Below are 15,317 nucleotides of genomic sequence, written 5' to 3' on the forward strand. Positions count from 1 at the left end.
CATTTGTGGAGCCGTACCACACGCCAGGTGCTTCCCTGGGTACTTTGTATGTACTGGCTCACTTAACCCTCACAGCAAATACATGAGGTAACTGATATTCCTACTTAGTATAGGAGAAAATTGAGGCTCTGAGAGGTGAGCAAATTATCCAAGGTCAAGCTGGCAATTTGCTGAGCTAGGACTTAAAATCAAAGCAATTAACACCAACATCCATGCTTGGTTTACTCCTCATCACTGCTCCGTAACCACTGCCCGGGGTCCAGCATCCTAGAAGCATACTTCAGAGAATTCTTCCTAAAACACATTACACTGTATTTACCCACTTCTTTACATGATCTCATAACTTTGTGGATTATTTGAAGCTCATCCTTGTCAACTGAAAATTTAAGTATTTAAGGACGCTTAATGTCTCTGCAAATTTGGGAGAGTTCTATATGAATTCCCTTTGATAGATCATTGATAAAGATATTGCATTTGCTTTGTCCCGGCAACTCTCCCTTGGGGAATCCAGTATTAATATTTCTCCATATAGAAACATGTCATTCCAGCTCTGATTTGTGTCTTAGCTTTAAACTAATTTTCTACCTTTGAAAAAAAGGGCATCTTTGATCCCGACACCTTGTCAAAACAGTTGTAAAAGCCTTGATAAACTATTTTCACGTGTTGTCACTTTTACCTGTATACTCGCAACATTTTCCCTGTTCTCTCCCCGTCCCCAGGTTTAACGCTACCCAGGCAGCATTTACGTCCATGTTCCCATGCCACTCACAAATTGCTCTGACGTTCTCACTACCTGCAGCACCACTTGCAGTGTTTTGGTAAACTAGACGAAAAAAGTGTACACAAGCTTTAGGGAAATCATTTCGTTCCAGGAGGGAAAACCAGTACAAACCCCCAGGTCAGAAGGGATGTGGTGTTCTGGCTACAGCCTTCTCTGCTTCATTGTGAGGGTCCTGAGCTAGGAATGGTAATGAGTAAAGATGGACAGATAAGGTAAAAGCCAGGATAATGCACAAGTACATAGAAATGTGTTCAATTATTTCTTGAGTTTCTAAGGCTCAATAAAATAAAGAATAAAGAGTTTTGAAGACAAAGGATTTTTTTTTTAAAGACACTGTAAGGATTGTGTAGTGTCTTCAGTCTAAGTTGACAGTGATTGAAGTAAGGAGAGAAAGGAAGTGGGATGGTTTATATATTAGCTTAGTTAGAAATACAAAGAAGCATGGACCCTCCTGTCAGGGCAAATGCAAGCCTTCCACAAACAAACAATGGAGGATATGTTTAGTGCTCATACAAACTTGTGGCATGCCTTCCCATCCGCCCGCCTTCCTCTCACCTATGCCCTCCTAGCCCCCCTAATCATTCCCATCTCCAGCTCTATTCCTCTCTGAGTCACCAGCCCCTCCCCAGCCCCTGCAAGGCAGACAGTGCTTATGTATAAATCTAACTCAGGGACCCAAACCTTCAGAATCCTTAAGGTAAATTATTTTAGTCTCAATCACTCCTACTTCTTGAGGAAAGTTGATTCAGCTTGAACACTAATCCATCTGGTTAGGTGTTTATCTTTAATCCACATGTTTTACTACCAAACTAATTGAATGAAACCAGTGGGTGAGTGTGTGTGTGTCTGTGGGCATGTGTGTGCCCGAGTGTGTGTGTGATGTAGAAATGTTGTAAATGTGTTATAATCATAGCAAAATAACATCCCAGAAGTTCAGCCAGGGCCACATTTATAATAAAAAATATTGATTGATTTCAGGGATAGCAAAGATCAGTTCTACCCAATTACACTCTCACTGCCCCTTATAAAGCAGTGTGACTCAGGGGCTATTTCACAGCTCTTAGTCTTTTACATGCAACTGCTATTATAAAATGTGATTTGTGACAAATAAAATACTACATATGTATATGCATACGCATCTATCTCTATGTACAGAATTTGCTCTGTACCTAAGATGGCTTATTCTAAGAAATTCAGGAGAGACTAAGACAAAAACACAGCAAATTGAGTCTAAAATACAAAGCCCAATGGAAAAAAATTCACCACCGGAAAGAGGGGAAGAGAGAGAGAGATTAAAAATATAAAAAAAAATAGGAAGGAGAATGATAGTTTTAAGGAACACACAATAAACCCTTATGAAGAGTTGAGAAAAATAGGCCCCCAGAAAGTCAAAAGACACAGGTTATAAAACTTACTAGTCCAGTTGACCTCTAAGGCCCTTCCAAGCATGGTCTTCTAATAGTCTAGTCTTGAAGGATGGCTTAAATATTCTCTTTATGGCTGAATGCCTAGCACAGTCTATGATCTAGACAGCTATGTTCCAGCTAGACTTTAGGGGAAGATTCCCAAATGGGCAATTAATTTAGATTTAATAGGACACTTACTGTAAGTTTAAATAAATGCCAGTTAAATATTAAGAGCATATTTATTGAAGATTAACATTGCTAGTTGCATGGTGGGGTTTTCTTTTTCTTAACGAAACCCTTAATCAGAGGAATTTTAACCTCCTTGGCCCTGCCATCAGCTTGCTTTATTTAGTCTCAGGGCAGCTCATGAGTTACTTTGTGCGGCGGTTTTCTGACTTTCGAAGTGGATAACTTGTTGAGTGAGAAGGGTGGAAGGACATGATGAGAAGAGCTATTTCTTTACAGGAAGAACTAGTATGTCAATATGAAGGAAAAACAGCTTTTGAGAAAAGTGTTGAGAAGCATTAAAGCTATAGACCATCCACGCTGGAAGGGTCCTTGGAAGTCATCTAATCCAAACTCCTCCTTTAGATGGGATGCAAAAGTGACTTGGGCAGCTTCATGCAGCCAGTAAGTGGAGGACTTGAGGCTTGAATGCAATACCCTTGACCCCAGCCCCTCTACTGAGCTGCCATCTTACTCTACAATAGTTCTTTTAACTTTCAAAAGTACATTAGCCCATTTGGCTGCATGAACATTAGATCTTCTCAAAGACCCATTTGTGAAGATGGTTCTTTTGACAAACAAGGAAGCTAACAATTCAAGAAAGCAAGCAACTTCTCTAAGGTGACATCATGATGCCCCGAGTTGAGACTAGAACCAAAGTCTTCTGGTTTAAAAATGATATTTATGGAATGTCACTTTCAACAAAAAGTACAATGAAGCCCATGTATTATTGAGCAAGTTCTTGTCTCATTGTAATCTACTTCTGTTGCTGCTCTTGGTTGGAGAACAATGAGTAAAACCACTAAAGAAAATGAAGAGATGGATTAAAGAAAAACATGGGTACTAGGTGACTGTTTAGAAAGAAAAGCATGTAGGGGCAGAGGCCAGAGCCGTTCCTCTGACAGCAAACTTAGGCTTTTAATCTCCAAGTTGGGGGCTGGTGAGCATGCCATACAAAGAGCTCTTTCTAGATTAGAAGGTTCCACCTAACTCTGCTTGGGCTGCACCTTGAAAATGTTAGAATCATGTCTATTTTTACATGTAGACGAGTGTTTGCATGTAACCTTGCTCCCTTCCACAGAGGGCACTGGGCTGACCCTGGGATGCTCAACAGTAGAAATGAAGAGCAATGAGTCAGGCACAAGATAGTATTATCAAAGAACTAGTCTACCATCTAGACTTGAGGAACCTTTGAATTCAGCCATCAAGCACACAGGAGCAAAGAAGAGCTCAAGGCTTCGCCAAAAGGAGGTCGGAGGGCAGCACTCACCATGTGATGAGATGGAGGTGTCTTCTTTTTTTCAGTGTATTTCGCCACCTTTCAGGAGCCTGTGGGAATGTGACAGAGAAAAGTTCCTGCTGCCTGGGAAAGAGAAAGCCCTTTCCTGTTTCTTCAGCATGGGCTCTTTCCCACAGGTTTATATCCTGTGTGCTCTCGGAGAACACTGGGGCTGCCACACTGGGGTGACAGCTGGAGGGTCACCCCTCTTCCTGTCCTGGTTTGAAAGTTGAGCCACTTCCTCTCTCTGACCACATCCCAGCATGGTGTTTTCACTCTGTCTCTGTGATGAAGCCCCCCAGGAGGCACACACAGATGGTGTTCACAGGCCTATGCTCTATGTGCTACCTACCGGATTCTTTGAATGAATATCTTGCCTGTGAATGAGGGAAGCACCCACACTGACCCACCCTCCCAGTCCCAGGGCACAGGAGCCACCACGTGGCTAGCCCCTGCCGCGGAGCAGGCCCTGCACTACACTCTACACATCTCTCCTCTCATTTCATCTCACAGCAACTCTGTGCAGCAGGTACCGTGATCACCATGATTTTATAACGAGGTTAACGTATGTCCATGTGCTTTCCCGGTGAGTCATGGAGAAGGTGGGGGTTTCGCTTCTGGCTTGTCTGCGTCCACATCCCACGGTCACACTTCATCAATCAATATGTAGTGACTGAACTGATGAACGCATGAGCACGACTTTGGAGCATTTAGAAGTTTTCCGGCAGACACATGGCCCCTCAGACATACCCGTCCTTCCTTTAAGTGAGAACCATCTAAGAACATGAAAGGCAGCCCGACTCCTTCCAGGCCTGGGGTGTGAAGATTCTGTCCTGTCTGCCTGCAGCTAGGATCCTGCCCACACCGCCTGTCCCTTCATCTCCTTCTCACTGTGAAGTCCCAGTTTGCAGTCATTTCCTTAGGGAAACATTTCCTGATCTTCCAGATTCCATGAGAACCTTCTGTTACATGCATTCTTCCACTTAACTCCTCATAGGGATTTTCATAATTGTTGCCACTGTTTTGTTTTATAAAATTCCTCCTTAAAATCTGCTGAGTGGATCAAATTACTGTGGTACATTTACACAATGGAACGCTACGCAGCAGAAAGAAAGAAGGAACTCCTACCTTTCACAACAGCATGGATAGATCTGGAGAGCATTATGCTAAGTGAAATAAGCCAGGTGGTGAAAGACAAATATCATGTGATCTCACCTATAAGTGGAACCTTACAAACAAAACAAACAATGGAGAAAAACAGAACCAGAGTCATGACGAGGAGGGGGATACAGGGGAAAAAAGGGGAAGGGTCTAGTCAAGGAACAACCATGACCCATGGACATGGACAACAGGGTGGGAATTATTGACTGTGGGAGCCCGGGGGAGGTGGGGTGGGCTGGGCAGTGAGAGCAATGGGAGAAAATTGGGACAACTCTAATAGAACAATAAAAAAATCTGCTTCTCCTACTACACAGTGTGCTTTATAAGGGTGAGTAATCCCGGCGTTGGTTTTGATTTTTCTTTCTCATCCACAGCTTAAATCTACCACCTAACGCATAGCTGGCATTCAGTGTACACTAAATGCTTGTTTGTTGAGTAGATGAGTTTCTTCCCTGCATTTACAAATCCTTGAGAGCATCCCTTCCTCTCCTAACGCCACTCTAACTGAAACTTAGAAAACCATGGTTAGTGTCTGGATATCAGGACAAGTAATGGGAAAAACTGTTCCAAAGAGTAGGCACCTTCCAGCTTGTTTTTCTCAGCAATGAGAATGTTCTCAAGGGCTTACAGTGAGCACAAGGTTGAGTTCATTATAACTTCAACAATCCTGAATGTATATACACATAAAACCACCGACAAGCCCAATAGCCCTGGACTGTAAGCAAATTGAGGGCAGGGGCTATGCCTTCCATCTTGTGTCTCTAACTTTCAACACAGTTTCTGGTACAAAGAAGGAGCTCAAACCCTATTCATTAAAGTTTACTGAAAACACTGAATGCAGTTGAATAATTGAATACACTGGGCAGTAACGACATGACTTCCTCTATCATTCTCTCTTGCCTGTAGACAGAGCAGCCGAAGGAGGAACTTTACTACTTAGCTCTTACGCAGTGCCCTTACCTGGCAGGTACGGTGCCACCAACACTGGACAGGAACAGGAGTCCTGAGTTCTAGTCCCGATTCACCAGTTATTAACTTTAGTCCCTACAGCAATTATTCCTCTCTCCTGGGATTCAATCCCCATTTATAAAATGAGAGTGTGATACTATACATCTTCCAAGGTTCCCTCTAACTGTATGATTCTGTCATCCTGGGAATCCAGGGTCTCATTATGAACCAAAACCAAGATGAGAAAAGATTCTTCCCCACAAACCTCTGGCTCTTGAGATATTCCCCTTTGGGTGTCTGGCTTTTGTTTTTAAGGTGTTTCAATTTTGATTATTCACCCTGCTCCTTTCTCTTTTCTGTCTACTTACTAAGTGCTCTACTGTCCATTTCTGTACTTCATGCATCTCTTATGAAGTTTGGTGGATTTCAAGGTCCACAGATAGCCTAGCCTTTGCTATTTCTTTTTATCCTCCTTCTCCATTCTATTAGTGACCTCATTTTTTCTCCATGGAAGTTTCTTCCCCTCTTTCACTCTTCCTGTTGAAATCCTAACATGCTAGATTCCAGCCCAGTCAAACAATTTTATTTTGATCCTATAATCACACAGGAGGAGGGATAACATGTATTTTTCCAGAGTCCAGCCCTGCCCTGCTCCTCTGGAGGCATCTCTTTATCCAGATTGACACCGCCTTTTCTGATTCCACCTTCCAACATCAATTTGGTGCCACGCCACCTGTAACCACCCTGCCTTTGCCATCTTCTTGCCTGCACTCCAGTTTGGAATCTCCACCAGGAGAGGGGGGCCTTTAGCCTTTTTAGAGAAGAGAAACTGGCGTTTCTTAAGACAGAGCTCCTCTTTTGGTCTCCTGTGTGGAATATTCACAGCTCTTTAGCTAACCGGGGCCTGCTGTAGGTGGCAGAGTCAAACAAAAACAACAGCTGATTTCCTTTTCATGGGAAATTGTTCCAGTTCCAACCCTGCTGTAGTGTGGGGATGCTGCCTCTGCCTAATTCTCCGTGTACCTCTTCCCTCACCTGCCCCTTGGCACTCCCCATTCTGCAGGGCAGGCTCCTGCTCACCTCACCTTTGCAGTCACAGGACTCTTAAAGGGAATACGATTGTTTTCTTTTGCTCAGGCTGTGTGTATGTGTGCATGTGCGTGTGCGCGTGTGTTTGGAAGGCATTGTCCTATAGATATTTTTATAACCTGAAGCAATTACAGCTGTCAGCACAGAGACAAGCTGTGACAAGTTGATTTATGTATACAGTATATGTGTATGTAAGAGGGGAGGGAGGAAGGCAAGGGAGATGGGGAAGTAGGCGGAGGTGGGTGCTCATTAGGAATCTGCTTTCCAGGAGGCAGAAAAGAAGTTGTTTCTATAAAGAATACAAATAATGAAATTGCCCTGACTGTCATCCCTTTTTCATTAACTTGGATATGCTGGAGAAAATACAATAAATCCAGTAGTTTTTATGAAGCAATAGACAGGAGAGAAGATAAGCCACTAAATGTTGGTTATATTTAGTGATTAGGGGGTGGGGAGGGAGTTGACATGATTTTGATCTTCACCTATTCAAACCACTTCAGTAAAGGGTTTGAAAGAAGTGGATTCTGCCTTGTTAATTGTGATGGCCTCTCTGATCTTTCTCCACTTTCTAAACTTGCCTTTTTGAATAAAGTTTAGATCCCTGGGTTTCAAGAGCAGGTATGACGTTGCAAGTGGGTTTTCTTTGTTCATCCTAAGTGGCACCGGAGCTCTGCCGGGTTTCCTTTTGGCGACTGCTGGGTTGCTGCAGCTCAGCACTGTCCCTTCATGGCCAGAGACTAAGCTGGTCTGACTGTCTTAGATCAACACACTGGTATAAACTGAACGTCTTAAAGAGCCCGTAGGAAGAATTATTTTTCTGCCCAGCCGTAATAATGAACTGGTGGCAGGCAAAATGTATTAATAGAGCATCTTCTACCTTAAATGGATTTCTAAGTCTTTTACTGTAGAGTTAATCATGTATGTAGGCCCCTTGGGAAGGCCTGTTGTTGTCATTATCTACATTCCTAGATGCAAAAACTAATGCTCATTTGTACCTACCTGGGAATTAGATGCAAAAGCCAGGATTAGAATTTATCATGAAAAGAATCATCACTGCCACTCTCTAGCCTGCAGGGAAATGGCTCCAAAGACAGGAGAAGTCCCTCTCCTTCCTCCTGACCAGCCTTTGTTTCCACATGAGGCGGTGACGAAGCATTTACAAAGAGGGGTTGCTGGAGGGGGGAGAATGGGGGTGGTTAATGTGGTTGGATGATTACAGGTGAGTCCTTAGGCTTTTGGGAAAGGAGAACCCCAAATTCAGCAAACTGAACATCAGAAAACATAATATCACACCGTATATCTGTTATCGCATAATATCTTGGTGAAATCACTCAGTTTCCTATTTCTACAACTTTCCATTGTAAAATGGAGATGAAATGGGGACTTTCAAGAATAAACTGGTGCTAAAATAGGGGAATTCTCCTCCTTTTCTTTCAAAAATAGAAATAAAACTCCCCTTCTCTCCATAAATGTCATTTCCCCCCCTGGTAGTAAAGTCTTTCATTGTGGCCATAAGTTGACAATTGATTTTTTGGGGTGCTATATATCAAACGGTCCCCACTGGCTAAAAGTAGCAGATGAGTTTCCCTGAGAATTTAATATCAGAAAAAAGTCACCAGAGGAGAGCAGGGAAAATGGGTCTACTCATAGATTAATTGAGATCTTCAGTGTAAAGTTGCTCAGCTTTTTAGGGTTGATCACTTTCTGGTCAACTATTAAAAGAGAAAAGCCAGCCTGCTCAATCTTTCTTTGCTACCCTGGAGTTTGGCTTCCACATCAGCAAACCTGACCTCAGTCCCTACCAATCTGAAGTAGTTAGAGAGTGAGGGGGATGTGACGGGTGAAACACTTGTGTCATCCTAACACACGTGTTACTTACACGAAAGTGGTGGTTACTACCTGCAAGGTTCAAGGAATGTATGGTACTAGGACCCTTATAATGATTCTGTCTCTTTGGTGTTGGCTAGATGGCTTTTTGGAAAGAATGTTTTTCTGTGATTTGACAGTCAGTATGTGTGTGTGTATATATATATATTTTTTTCTATCTTTCAATCTATCATCTATCTATCTATCTATCTATCTATCTTCCTGGTTAGATTTTATAGAAAGTTGAGGGGAAAAAACAAAGCCACTCTTGCCTCCTTTCTGACCCCGGAGAGAGTATGGGTCCGTGCAGGGAGCTCAGATCCACACAGTCCCTGAGAAGGCAGCACAGCAGTTAGCCCTGCTGTATAAGCTGGGTCGCCGGGGGCTTCCCTCCCTGTTGCTCAGGAGCCAGGCCCAGGAAGGGGAATGCAGCGCATTTCCCATCAGAGCTGAAGTTAAACGGAGAAATAAAAATGTAGGTACCCAGGGACCCACAGCATTTGGAGAGGGAGAGTGACGGGAAGTGAGAGGAATTCAGTTTCCCCCCAGGCTTTAAAAATTTGAAAAACACACCTATTAAGGTGAAATCAGCTCTGCAAGAGTGTGAAGCCCAAGAAACTTAGGAGTCCACTGCATGAATAAAGCAAGAGGCTCACACTCATTCATCTGAATGAGCTCTTTTGCAGGGCTAGAGTCTTTTAATGTCGACAAGACAAGGATAAAGAATGTAAGTCAGAACTTGATCGAGATTTTGATGCGATTTTGCCAGTTTCACACACTAAGAGGCTTCTGTGATTTTGTGGTTGTTTTGTATATGGAAGATCTCTATTTAGAATGGCGGTGTCGAGTCTCTGGTTTTTAAACTAGCTTTTATGGGTGGGGGGCGTTGGTGGTGTGGGCATTGACTACTGAATAAAAATGAGATTGTTCTAAAACATCTTCCCAGCACTCTAAATGCTAACGGAATTAATTTGATAATTTTTAAGGTGCACGTATGCAAGCTACAGGGTTTGCCTTTCCTAGTTAATTAGTTTGTGACCCTTATTGAGATGTCTTGGGCTTATTAAAACCGCGTGGTAACTTTGCCTTCTAAATTTGCAAGGGACAGTTTTTCAAGGCGGGAAATGGTTAAATTCCTCGCTTTGGCTGGCGCACTGCAGCGGCGTAGCGCGGCGCTGCGGGGGTTAAGGTGGGCGCCCGCCCGCGCCCCGCGCCCGCCCGCCGGGATGAGCGCGCAGTCCCCCCGCTCGCGCGGCGCCGACACCGGAGAAAGTGGCGGTCAGTGATGGAGCTGCTGCCATGACAACCCCGGCGGTCGGGGCCGGTGCGCGTCGGGGCTGCTCCCGGGAGGAAGGCGGCGCGGAGGCCGGGGGCGGCCGCTGAGCGTGGCTTCCGCGCCGCTCCGGTGCCGGCTGCGCCTCGCTTTCCCCAGCAAGCGAGCAAGAGAGCGAGCAAGGGGCCGCCGTGGTCCGCTTCCGCCCGGTTGCCCCTGCCTTGGCCGCAGCTGCGGCCACTTCCCTAGCCGGGAGCGGCTACGTAGCAGCAGCTGCAGCGCGCATTTCGGCTCCGAGGAAGTTGACCTAGGAGGCTGCGGCAGGATCCCCGGGGCCAGATCCTGCACAGCCGTCTTCTCCTCGCACACCCCCTGCTGCTTCCTGCGTGTTCTACTTTTCATCTCTGCTATTGTTACAGATTGTATTCTGCGGGCAATCCTTCCTCTGAAACTTACAAAGAAAGTGTTGGATTTCCCCTTGTTCGAACTGACGGATTGCAGACCTCCTCTGCGTGGCCGGATCTAACCCACCCTCTGTCCCCCTTCGGGTACCAAAGTGCTTATTCCACTCCAAAGTGCCATGTCTGAACTGTTAACGGGAAGAAGGGACTCCTGAGATCTGCCCACACCTTTCACCTGCCTTGAGCTTCCCCTTTCTCGGCCACCTTCCCCGGCCGAAGCAACACCGAGGAATCCCCCTTTGAATGTCGTCCGTGGAAACTGGTTCTCCGAGGCTGGAGCGCTGAGGCTGGGTTTGGGAGAGGAATATTAGACTCGGAGGAGTCTGCGCGCTTTTCTTCTGCCCGCGCCTCTGGATCGCAGCTAGTTCGCTGCTCAGTCCCTGTGCTCGCTCCCCCACCCCACCCACTTCCTGTGCTCGCCCGGGGGGCGTGTGCCGAGCAGCTGCAGGAGTTCTGGGAAGTTGTGGCTGTCGAGGATGGGGGTCTGTGGGTACCTGTTCCTGCCCTGGAAGTGCCTCGTGGTCGTGTCTCTCAGGCTGCTGTTCCTTGTACCCACAGGAGTGCCGGTGCGCAGCGGAGATGCCACCTTCCCCAAAGCTATGGACAACGTGACGGTCCGGCAGGGGGAGAGCGCCACCCTCAGGTAGGGAGCTGCCATTCTTCAATGACTTAACAGTGATTTGAGAGGGGGGCGGGAAGAGAGGGGCAGGGGTGCAGGTGTGTGTCCTGGAGCAGCTGGGCAGGATGGCTACTGATTTTTTTGGCTGCACAGTTGATGGATGCGCTGGATGCTCTGTCCTGGGAATGCTGGCGGTTTCATTGGGAACCTCTCAGAGGTTCAGGAGATGAGCTGTTTCCCCCAAAGCTGGCTTCCTTGGCTCAGGACTTGGGAAGCATGAGGGGCAGCTGGGACAGGGAGTCCCTAAGATTGAGGACTGTGGCAGTCCCAGGCTGATGGCCATGGTGACTGGGGCCTGGATGGGGCTCAGTGTGAACAGTCTTCTCTGAAGTTAATGAGCCCCAAAGGACTCGTCTGGCTTCATGTGAATGCCCTCACTCTGCCCAAGCCGCCAGGAGTGGCCAGCTGGGCTGCCTCACTCTGGCAGAGCTGCTGTTTTGTCCTGGGCCTGGCTTTGCCTGGGCTTTCCTGGGGGCCTTCATGCCACAAGCTGGTGGGCAGAATGTGCTTCTCCTGTTTGAACACTGCTTTCTGAGATTGGAGGCATGGAGAGGAGTCTCATTTGTCCGTGGAAAGTATCATTTACTCTGGTTAACTGCACTCCCTTAGTGCTGTTCACCAAAACAGTATGTGGAAAACTCACCCACCTAGCAGAAGCTGAGTTTCAGTGTTGAGTCGGGTACTGATTGGCTTCCGGAGCTAAGGATTATAGGGACCAGAGGAGGAGGAGAAGAAGAATCTTGGTTATGTTTTGTGTAAAGTGGTGAGTGCCCATCTCCCTAGTCACCCTGCCTCCTGAAATGCTAGCTCAATTTCTAGTGCCTACAAACTGCACGCCCCCCTGGAGGGCAACACAGACTTAGTGATTGTAGTGGAGTCTCACTCCCTGGAGTATTATGAGAGTCGGCCTGAGGAAGGAGTTGAGAAGATGGATGGGAAGAATGATTTTCCTACGTCTCTTTGATTTAATATGCCCTCTTAAATAAAGTTTCCCAAACTGGGCCACTGAGCTAACCACAAGGCAACGTGGCGATATTCCCATCTTTTGCACATGAAGATTCTTGGTGCTGCTGTCCCCTCTTAAGCCCCCTGGTGACTGTTCTTCTAAGATTGGATTGCTTGTGGATGGCCCACTGAAGGCAGTACCCACGGGAGAGAAAATGTTGAGGAAGGTCACTGGCAGGACTTTGCCAAAGGGGCGTGGGTTTTAAGGACCCACACAGGGCCTGTGAACATCCCATGCCCCTTTGTCTTTGGGGAGCTAACTTCAATTGCCCCAGTGAATTCCTAGTCTCTCCTTGCTTCCCGGAACCAACCTCTTCCACTAAGGCCTTTAGGGACTACTTTGAACAAAGGTTAAACATCTAACTACCTCCCACCCTGAAATAACTGTACATCTGCTTTATGAAGGGATTTCATGAGAACTCCAAATGCACTGTGATTTCAGACTTCTTGAGAGAAAACCAAAAATGAACGTCTACAGCAATATGGTCAATGACATCCAGTATTCTCTGGATGCCTCCTTTGTCCCTAAACTTTGGCTGCAAAGAATAATCCCCAACAGATAAAATAGAGACATTTGCACAGGGAGAACATTTGAGAACCAAATGGGATGATATCTGCAAGGAGAAGATGGAAGGTGGTCGGCTGTACACTGACTTGGAGATAAAGACAAAGCAAGGGGCGCTTGACAGACGGTAGCCCCCATGTTGGAGGAACAGTGAGGGGTGTTGGACAGGCCAGGATCTGGTCCCCAGAGGCAGACCCCTAGGCTCATGAAGATCAGAACTCTCTAGAGAGTGGCTCAGTTTAACAGATGCTCTCTCAGTCAGGGGATGGGCCTGGGTTAGTAGCAGCTTCTCTGTAAAATCACATTCTCATGTACTGGCTGGCTTATCTTTCTTTGTCTTTTTTTCCATGCCTTTTTTTCCCCCTCAGTCTGGGGTCCCTCTCTCTGTCTCTTTTAGGCACTAATGTTTGTATTTTTATGTATGCCATAGACACTCTGGCCTTGTTTGGGTGTAGGTGGAGGAACTGGGATACGGTGAGGCTTCCTCTTGAGACCCAGCTAAGCCATGGCATGAAAAGGGCCTCCTGACACACCTGCCCTTTTGTGCCAGCCCTGGGCTGAATGTCTTCCTGACACCAGGAGGAAGAGCCTCCCAGTGAGTGGATCCTTGCAGGGCAGGGATTAAAGCAACTAGGAGTCTGCCTGACACCCACCCATTGACCATGGGCCTGATTTAGGATGTGAAGCAGGCAGCAGGTTTATCAGACAGCCTGCACAGAGGATGCTCCTGCCTCAGCAGAATGACCCTTACTCTTCTCAGGCTCTGATGCACTGGGACAAGGAAGTGCTGCCATGTTGGGGTGCACTTGTGTAGAGCGGTAGCCCTTGAACTTGCAAACACAGGCTCTGCATTTTGTACAGAGACAATTCACAATGGTTTACATAAAATTTGCTAATTTTGCACATGACCTGATTCCAGGTTGCAACAATCTAGTGGTTCAGAGCTCTGGGTTATTTTGTTTTTGCTGTTTTGTGTGTGCATGAGGGTCTCTTCTTTTTTTTTTCTCTCTCCTCCCCTCCCTCCCTTCCTTGTCCTTATTTCACTTAGCAGGTGACCCAGCTACACAGAACCACACCTAGGGAGGCCCTCAGCACCTCTGCTCTGCCCTGGAGAGCCACCGATCCACGTCACTGTGGGTGACAGTGATCGGGAGGCTTGTAGTTTTCTTCTCAACCAGCAGAGGACTTTTTGCTCTAATTTCATTTTATTCTGCTTTGTTCTCACCAGTTTCATTTTTGGAGGATCTTTTCCAGTCCCCAAAGAATGGATGCTTTCAGTAGCAGATTCTAATGTGAGGAAACTTTTTAAAAAATGTTTTATTTCATCTAATTAACACTAACGATTCTTGTGGAGGTATTGGGAAAACTTTCACCTGCCATGCCATTGACAGCCTGAAAAAAATGTCAAATAATTTGCAGTCTCCCACTTGTTCTGCCCTCCTGCTGATAGTCTACATGCATATTTTTTAAAAGGGTGAGGTTACATAGAACAGAATGTGCAGTAATAATAATATTAACCAAGGTTTACTGAGCACTCACTCTTTGTTAGGGAGTTTTCTAAATGCCTTATATAACACCTCACCCATCATCCGGCCTCATGATGTTAACATTTAATCCTAATAAGAAACCCTGTGATGCACGAGCTGTCATTATCATCATCTCACAGATGAGGAACCTGAGGAACAGAGAGTTGACATTGATTAAGGCTGCAAGATGGGAAGTTTTGAAACCATATTGTGAGGCATTAGTAATAATAACGTTCAATAAGATGAACGTTTTTCAGTTATTGGCCAGGTACTGTGTGAAACATTTTGTACACATAGTAACATTTAGTTCTCACAACTCCCTGCACTACACTTAATCATTCCCATTTTATATATGAGAAAGCTGAGGCCCGGAGAGGGGATTGCATCTGAAATCACACAAGGGGCAGGGCTGGGATGTTGACTCAGGATTTTGCTCCTCGACTTCATGCAACATCTTTCCCCAGTGAATTCTTCCTCCTGATTTCTCCCTGGTACTAATCTCCCCACCACTCCCTTCAGCTTGTACCTTGTGTTGTCTAACTCTCTGTCTTCTTTCTCCATGGGGATAGGGGAGCAGCCAGCTCCTGAAAAGCAGAGACCATGCTTAGCAATACTGTGAGCACTGCGTGCTTCCAGATGTATACTGGGCAGATAAAATAAGTGACAATAAGCAGGACATATCCCCAGCCTATGTCCAGTGTATCTCCTTACCACTGTTCTCTATGACTGTATTTTAAAATACAACTGTGGTCAATCAGCAAAGGTTTACTGAGAGGTTCTTACATGAAAGACACTGAGCTGGGTGTTGGGGTGTGAAAAGACATGAGGCATGGACTTTGTACTCTGGGGCCTGGGGTCCAACTCAAAAGGCCGAAAGGTGGGTTGTGGATGAGAGATAATAACAGCTGAGGCGTGGTGCCCATTAACAAATTGTTGTTACAAGGTCATAGAGGAGAGCTCTCTCTCCCAGGGGGCAGGACCTAGCTCCTCTGAGGGAAATGCTGAGGAAGCAGTGAGGGCAGGAGAGCCTGAGGCACCCCACTGTGTGGGTGT

The 15,317-nt window shown here is 46.1% G+C and overlaps 1 protein-coding gene across 4 annotated transcripts in view; it reads left to right on the plus strand.

The window, feature by feature from the left end:
- NTM (neurotrimin) overlaps positions 1 to 15,317 on the plus strand; it is a 940,923-nt gene that overhangs the window by 526,969 nt on the left and 398,637 nt on the right. For 2 of the 4 annotated variants that reach the window (XM_045192915.3, XM_024557294.4), the window contains exon 2: positions 11,048 to 11,132. In XM_045192915.3, the coding sequence (XP_045048850.1) occupies positions 11,048 to 11,132 (85 nt within the window). Of the gene's footprint in view, positions 1 to 10,124; positions 11,133 to 15,317 lie in introns of those variants that run through there. The other 2 variants (XM_024557295.4, XM_053928927.2) reach the window with 2 other exon arrangements.

The sequence above is a fragment of the Desmodus rotundus genome, chromosome 7 (assembly GCF_022682495.2).
Source record: "Desmodus rotundus isolate HL8 chromosome 7, HLdesRot8A.1, whole genome shotgun sequence".
NCBI classification, from domain to species: Eukaryota; Metazoa; Chordata; class Mammalia; order Chiroptera; family Phyllostomidae; genus Desmodus; species Desmodus rotundus.